The 7,703-nt window shown below is 47.6% G+C and overlaps 2 protein-coding genes across 4 annotated transcripts in view; one reads left to right on the top strand and one right to left on the bottom strand.

Moving 5' to 3' along the window:
- Positions 1-6,024, bottom strand: part of HAGH (hydroxyacylglutathione hydrolase) — a 17,214-nt gene extending 11,190 nt beyond the window's left edge. Inside the window, exon 1 of one of the 3 annotated variants that reach the window (XM_024212414.3) lies at positions 5,841-6,024. Coding sequence is in view for 1 of the 3 variants with exons in the window: in XM_024212415.3 (XP_024068183.2) it covers positions 5,312-5,387 (76 nt within the window). In the remaining 2 variants the exon portion in view is untranslated. Of the gene's footprint in view, positions 1-2,123; positions 2,197-5,311; positions 5,456-5,840 lie in introns of those variants that run through there. The other 2 variants (XM_024212415.3, XM_029911250.1) reach the window with 2 other exon arrangements.
- A 185-nt stretch (positions 6,025-6,209) lies between these two features.
- On the top strand, positions 6,210-7,703 carry FAHD1 (fumarylacetoacetate hydrolase domain containing 1). The gene has a single exon (XM_024212447.1). The coding sequence runs from the start codon at positions 6,246-6,248 to the stop codon at positions 6,915-6,917; it is 672 nt and encodes a 223-aa protein (XP_024068215.1). The 5' UTR covers positions 6,210-6,245; the 3' UTR covers positions 6,918-7,703.

Below are 7,703 nucleotides of genomic sequence, written 5' to 3'. Positions count from 1 at the left end.
AAAAAAAAAAAAAAAAAGACAGACAGACACTCCATTCAGGAGAATTACTGTAGCCTGTAAAATCTTGCTCTGCGTAAGCCAGTTGTCCAGGATGAAATTCACCTCTATGGAGAGGGCCAGTACAACATTAGTATTACAGAATCACTGAGAGATGCAAGACTAGGGTCCCATTGTGCTGGGTGCGGTACAGACACACAGAGTTAGAGACAGTCCCTGCCCCAAGGCACATACAGTCTAAACTGACACGGTGGCAGCCCAGAGAGGGGAAGTGACTTGCCTGAGGTCACACAGCAGCTCAGTGGCACAGGTAGGAATAGAACCCAGTGCCGCCACTGGACTGTGCCGCTTCCCCACAATATGGCTTGTGCTGGCTTCTGTCCGTGGGATAATTTCACCCACCATAGACAGGAGAATAGGAAAGAAGAAATATCTAAGTTTCTGGAACAGGTTTCTAAACAGGCTTTGGGATGCACAGTACAAAGGCATCGCAACAGTGGAGACACGCCAGACCTAGAGTTACAATCCAGCTTCGTCGGTGTTATGAGCATTTGGCACATGAAAAAGCCTTTAAGCCACAATCTCACGCACACACAGTTTGAACCCCGCCCTCTCCCCCCAGGACATTTAAAGTATTTCTAAAAAAAACCCACACACTCCCCTAGAACTGCAGGAGACATTAGGACTTTAGAGACACAATGCACCAACAGGAAGTGTAGGGAAACAGACCCCCTACGACACTTCATAGCCAGCTCTTACAAGATGAGTTCAATGAAAGACCTTCTCTCCCCCCATTTGTTCCTTCCCCCAAGCATCTTACACCCACCCCATATCCTCTTTCCTCACCTGGGCTGAAAGCCTCTAAAGGGAAGAGGCAGGACAATGCAGTACCTCAGCTGAGACTAACAGCAGCTACAAGCGTCAATAGGGATTTTAAGCAACAAGAAACAGCTTCAGCGAGGGAGCAGTTCTACTGATCCACTACATCGCTTGGAGGTCTATTAACACGATCCTCCTTAAGTAGGTCACTGCATCTCAAGAAGGACCAGTCCCCCACTCTGTTAGCGTGACAAAAACTGAAGCCAAATTGAAGTTCCTTAGGGCAACTGCTGACCCATTTAGTCCAAAGTGTCTCTCACCCTGCTGACAGCAGCAGCTCTTTGTCTAAGCAGCAGAACCCGTTTCTGTCCCAACCCTGTGAGACTTTTCAGGCAGTTTCTCCCTTGCAGAGCTGCCAACTGTTGCAATTGTATCACTAGTTGGCATTTTTCTTAAAGCCCCAGCTCCTGGAGGTAGGGGATGGTGTGAGAATCTCAGCTTGCATTTTTAAACTAGGATTCTAGCCCCCACGTTGTAGGCAAAAACCTGATGACACACGTGCACCCTAAAGGCTCAGAACTCAGAAGCCAAATAAAAAGAACCCCCAAATATTTAGCTTTAAAAAAAAAAAAAGTCTCATGATTTTCTGAGGCCCAACAGGATTTTTGTCTGTTTGCAATTGGCAATGTTGTGCTTGCCAAGATGAAATGCCCTTCTCTCCCAACATAGAGTCTGCCCATGGCTATATCAAATGCTCCAGATGAATGCACTTTTGGTCTGATCTGGCTCCTGATGAAGCCAGTGGGGTAGAACTGCCCTAGCAAGGCTGGAACCCACTCGCCCGATCAAACAGCCTCATATGGGAATTCAGCCGGCGATCTCCCCGGAACAGAAACCGGCTGTCCTAATGCCAGAGAGAACTGATGCACAGCAAAGGAGACAACCGTGCTGCTTTGAACTGTGTTGACACAAGGGGCTGGTGTTTCATTTTACTCAGGACTCCAGCCCAGTGTTTTCGGAGATTTGGCAAATCGTAATTTTCCTGGAGTGCCATAGGCACAGCTGGAAACAGAAATTGCAATCAAGGCAGCTTCTGAACAAGCCTCTCACACAGCTCAGTAATGTCCATGTTTGAGGAGAGACTTATTTTTAAAAGGCCTTGTAGTCTTGTTATAGCTTATAAAACACAAGCCCTGTAGAACTTTAGAATAGATGTTAAATCTACTGCGAAGCTTCGCTTTGAAACAATCAGAATCTCTGCAACCATCTCAGTACTGGCAAGCGTAATAACCTGTTGGAAAACTTACGAGGCAGACAGTTGTTGCTGAAGATCCCCTTTGGCTTATTTATCTGGCCCAGAGTCCTTGGTTTTCCCCTCCACATCTGCCTTCCGCCTCATATTAAATTAGAGCTGTAAGATTAGTAAAGGAAGAGAGTGCAAGAATCTAAAATGCAATACTGCAAAGAAAATCCCCAACTCTGAAGCATAATAGAGCATACACATAAGAGGTATTTGACACAGAAGACACTTCAGCATCCATACCTGCCAATTGGTGTTATGGAGCAGGGAAATCCCTTTGATGAAAATAAATCTATCATTGCTCGGCAGAAGAAACACCAAAAACAAACCAATCTTTCTCCCCCAACCCAAATCTGGTGTACTTCAATAGGTAAAACCATTTCCTCATCTCCCCCAACCTCTCCAACCCCCTTTATAGTTAAATTAGACTCTGACTCTGCAAACACTTATGCACATGCTTAAATTTTAAGTAAGGAAATAGTCCCATTGACTTAAAGGTAACCGTATTAATATTTGCAGGATCTGGGCCCAAGTTATTGACCAGATCCTTGAGAGAGGGTTTTCATTCAAATACTTGCCTTTAAAATACCAAAGTGTGATTGAAAAAAAGAAAAAAAAAACCCAAACAATAAAAGTGTGCACGCGCTTTGAAACGCCCTCCACATTTCCAACTGTATCTCGGACCTAGTTTTCAGAGCTGTTCTCATCTGGTCTACAGGTATATAATTTCTTATCTGTGCACATCAATGCTATCAGAACTAGTTCTGTTTAAGATGTCATTCAGCCTCATAACATAACATAACAGCCTCATAACTGGTCCCACTATCCAGTACCACACCACAGCATTTATTTCAAATGTCACTATGTCAGCCTTAATAAAGTGTGCCCTAAAATATTAAGGTCTAATGGTTTTATTTTCATACTGTTCCTTAATATGTTATCATACTTGGGGTCTGATCCAAAGCCCATTGAAGTCAACAGAAAGATTTCCATTGACTTCAGCAGGTTTGGGATCAAGTTCTTTGGTCATATCTTCTGGGACCACTCTTCAGTGTGCAAGTGTGATTCTGCTCTTGAAGAAGGGCATGTTTGCAGATAGGAAACTGCACATTAACTTCACATTATCCAGCATATGGATGTATGCTGAGGAGACAAAGAAGGAAAGAAGGAGAGTTTAATGCAAGATTTCTGTATGGAGAGGTGTTATGAATCCATTCCTTCTACACTATTAGGGATCAGATAGGAAATCTATATTTATATTCTGAATCTGGTACCTGCATGTCTTGTGTTCTGCATTCACTGTTTCTTCTCCAGGTAGAATGGACTACAACAAGCTACTTCTTATATCAGTTGTGATATTTTATCTTTTTGGTCATACTGCGTGCATGATTCTCAGAATTTCAATCTGACTTATGCTCTTGTTTGTGTTGCTACCACCCGAAAGTGATTAATGCAATTTGCATAGTAGCTCCCAGAAATACATCTGGGAAGGGCCAGTCACATCATTATGCCTTTATAATAATAGAATTACCCTAATACTACTTAGCACTTATGTAGCGCTTTACATGTTCAAAGCGCTGTCCAAACATTCAAGTTCTGGCAAACTGTGGGGTCCCTAATGATCCAAAGGGATGACAGAGTTGCTTATAAAATACTGTACACTTTTCAAGTTTGACAGCAAATGTAGTCAATAATAGATGGTTTAGGGTCATTCCTACAACTGGACCCATGTAAAATCCTCTGCTCCTTACTTCACTGGGACTCAGGGTGATAAATTCACATTAAAATCAGAGTTTCAAAGAAGTTCTGTCGCTGTTTACGTTTGTTATTGTTTCTAAAAGTTACTAATACAACCCCTCACCCACAAAATATTTTTAGTTTATCAATAAAAACAGTCAGGGCTGGGTTTTCAAAATATACTCCAGGAGCATTTCCCACCCAATCATCCAGGTGCAGGAAGGCCAGAAATGAAACCAAAAACAAGAAAAAGGGAAATGTCACCTACGTGCAGTCAATCTATGGAGTTAACTCCCCAAAAAGCCCTCAAGCTCTATGCGGCGAAAGAACAATATTCAAGCTGTAAGATCCTGAGGTGTCACAACCAGGGTTACAGCCCAACAGGAAGGGAAGCATCTGGGGTTCTGATTTGTTAACTAGGAGATGGTTTTCCCCTGATTGTCCTTGTTCAGGATCAGGGGGTAGCCGTGTTAGTCTGTATCCACAAAAACAACAAGGAGTCCAGTGGCACCTTAAAGACTAACAGATTTATTTGAGCATAAGCTTTCGTGGGTTAAAAACGAAAGCTTATGCCCAAATAAATCTGTTAGTCTTTAAGGTGCCACCAGACTCCTTGTTGTCCTTGTTCAGTCGCCTTCAAGGTTATTTCAAGCCCAGCCCTGAAGTTAACACAACTGCCCACCCAGAAGCAGACACACCCTGGCCCAGATCAACTAGACAGGGCTGGTTTAGCCCCAAAAGGGATCTCTCCTGCAGCCCAGAGCCAGGGCCGGTTCCAGGCACCAGCCTGGCAAGCAGGTGCTTGGGGCGGCCGCTCCAGAGAGGGGCGGCACATCCAGGTATTCGGCAGCAGGTCCCTCACTCCCGCTGGGAGCAAAGGACCTCCCGCCGAATTGCCGCTGCAAATCGCGATTGCGGTTTTTTGTTTTTTTTTTTTGTGGCTGCTTGGGGCGGCCAAAACCCTGGAGCCGGCCCTGCCCAGAGCAGACACACAGAAGGGTAGGGTGACCAGATGTCCCAATTTTATAGGGACAGTCCCGATATTTGGGGCTTTTTCTTATATAGGCTCCTATTACCCCCGTCCCGATTTTTCACACTTGCTGTGTGGTCACCCTACAGAAGGGGGGGGTGGGAGACATTTCCCCCCCCCTCTGCCCCCACCCCCCAGCTCAGACACTGCTTGCTCATTTCCTTCCCCAGCTGGAGATCATAGAAGATCAGGGTGGGAAGGGACCTCAGGAGGTATCTAGTCCCCCCCAGCAGGACCAAGCCCCAGACAGATTTTTACCCCCGTTCCCTAAATGGCCCCCGCAAGGATTGAACTCACAGCCCTGGGTTCAGCAGGCCCATGCTCAGAGCACTGAGCAATGGGGGGGAATATTGCAGCAGCAATAATGCAAGGGGCCGGGGTGTCCCCAGGGGCGAGCCCCGCCGCGGAGCCTGCCAAGAGCCACGTACCCGCTCGGATCCCCGCCGCCGCCGCGCCCAGCCAAGCCAACGCGCTGCCGAGCCACCGCCTGCTCCCGCAGACCATGGTCCAGGGCGGCGGGGCGGCCCGTCCGCCGGCGGGGTTACATAAGCGCCAGCCCCGGCCGCCTCGGCCCCTTTCCCGTTCCTCCCTGACCCGCCGCCAGCCAATCGCGCCGCCGCGGCGCGCAGGACCAGCCCTCCCCAGCTGGGCGGCTCCCAGGCCGGGCCGGGCTGCGGGGAGGCACCGCTCCGGCTGGGTGGAAGTCCCCGCGGGGCGGCTCTCCCCTGCGCCGCCCCGGGCCCCAGCGCTTGCCGGCTCCCCGGTGCCCACCGCAGGCTCAGAAACGCGGCTCGCTCCTTGGGCAGGTCCCTCGGTCACGTTCCCACGGTCCTGGCACGCCCGCCGATTGCATCGCTGCACCCTTGCGTGTGAATGCCCTGCACCGACCCAGCAGCAGCCGCCTGAGGACGGGGGGAGGGGGGGCTTTGCCTGCTGGTTTTTGCCTGTTCAACTCACTTCTCTTGTGATTTTGATTTTTTGGGGGGTCTTGTCTCCACTTTGTTCACCTTTCTGCTGAGTGCATTAGGGACCAGGTGCCCCGTGCCACTTGCCCTGGTGCATTGTATTCCTTCAGGCGGTGGGTAAGCTATAAAGTTCCCCTTGCACCGCATTTGAAATTAAGGTCCTAATGCGCGGATAAAGGAGCAAGGAGGGTGGCTGGCAATGCATTGCATTCGCTGATTGCAGGGGGAAAAGCAGGGGTGGAGCCATGTAGTCATATACAACTCTATGGTTTTTCAGCTGAGAGCAATGGGATTGGTGCAGAAAAAAGTGTCTCCTCTGGCCAGCCGTAGCTGTCAGATGAGTGTTCTGCCCTGGTCACAGTTCATCCTCTGACCCAGAGGGAAGTTTGCAGGGATCATGGCTTCTTCCAGGTCTTTGGCCAAGTTCTGGGAATGGGGCAGAAACATCATCTGCGTAGGGAGGAATTATGCAGAGCATGCCCAGGAGCTGAAAAATGCTCTCCCCAGCGAGCCCCTTTTTTTCCTGAAGCCTTCCTCCGCCTATGTCCGGGAAGGAGACCCCATTATCAAGCCTTACTACTGCAACAGTCTGCACCATGAGGTGGAGCTGGGAGTGGTGATTGGGAAGAAAGCCCACGCTGTCTCCCAGAAGGCTGCTATGGACCACGTGGCAGGTTATGCCCTGTGCTTGGACATGACAGCCAGGGACACCCAAGCTGAGTGCAAGAAAAAGGGCCTTCCTTGGACCTTAGCCAAAGGCTTCAATACGTCGTGTCCGGTTAGTGATTTTGTGCCCAAGGAAAAGATACCAGACCCCCACAAGCTGCAGATCTGGCTCAAGGTAAATGGGGAGCTGAGGCAAGAAGGGGAAACCTCTTCTATGATTTTCTCTATCCCTTACCTCATCAGCTACATCAGTGAAATCATCACCCTGGAAGAAGGGGATCTGATTTTGACAGGCAGCCCCAAAGGTGTTTCTGCTGTACAGGAGCACGATGAGATACAAGCTGGAATACACGGCCTCCTCAGTATGCAGTTTAAGGTGGCACAGCAATCGCGCCAATCTTGATGGGGGAATCGGTCGTTTCTTTTTGGGGGAGCACTCTACAGCTGCCTTTTAAAGCAGCCAAAGAATGAAGAAATACCTAGATGTCTGTTCCCCAGCAGCCTAAAAGAATGTATCGCCCAATCCTCTTGGAAACCATGAAGAACCAAATGTACTGAGCTAAATTAGGTTCTGTGAGCCTTCTTATAAAGGCCCCAGATAAGGACTACCACTGTTGTGACGGTCAAGCTTTTCACATTATTGAATGGCACACAGATCCAGCTAAAAATAGGTGTATGGTAGAGAGGCACTCAAACAATCTGGTTAATGTGTTATATTTAAAGGAAGCAGCTTTAAAAAGGAGAGCCGGGAGTGTGTGAGAGAAAGGGAATTGTTGTGATGAAACACCGGTTTAGGAAGTACTCTAATGAAATCGGTTTAAATTAAATGTTCTGTCATACTGTTTTTGTCCTAATCCTAAAACTAATTTAGTGCTCCAGGCATATTGTCTTTAAAATAAACATTGATTTTTTGCTAAGGCATGAAGAGGCCCTTGGAAATAAGTGTCCACAAATTTAAAATTGTTTAAGAAAATCAGCATTATTGTCACCATTTGTTTTTTTACTGTCCATTATTTTTTTTGGTGGGGCAAGGTGACATTATAGGCACATGAAATTTGGTCTTGTTAAAGGAAAGATTCACTGTGGTATACTGCACCACAGGTGCATGTTTGCTTCTTTTATGTGACTGTCATTAAAAACAAATTGTTTTTCAAAAGAGGTTAAAAAATTAAAGGATAGCTGGCATACA

Source organism: Terrapene carolina, unplaced genomic scaffold, assembly GCF_002925995.2.
Source record: "Terrapene carolina triunguis isolate 2854851 unplaced genomic scaffold, T_m_triunguis-2.0 Scaffold93, whole genome shotgun sequence".
Classification (NCBI taxonomy): domain Eukaryota; kingdom Metazoa; phylum Chordata; order Testudines; family Emydidae; genus Terrapene; species Terrapene triunguis.
Note: the sequence above shows the minus strand (reverse complement) of the source record. Positions and strands in the feature narration are given on the sequence as shown.

Coding starts and splice junctions, on each gene's coding strand:
- FAHD1 (XM_024212447.1), top strand. CDS start 6,246: ATGGCTTCTTCCAGGTCTTTGGCCAAGTTCTGGGAATGGGGCAGAAAC.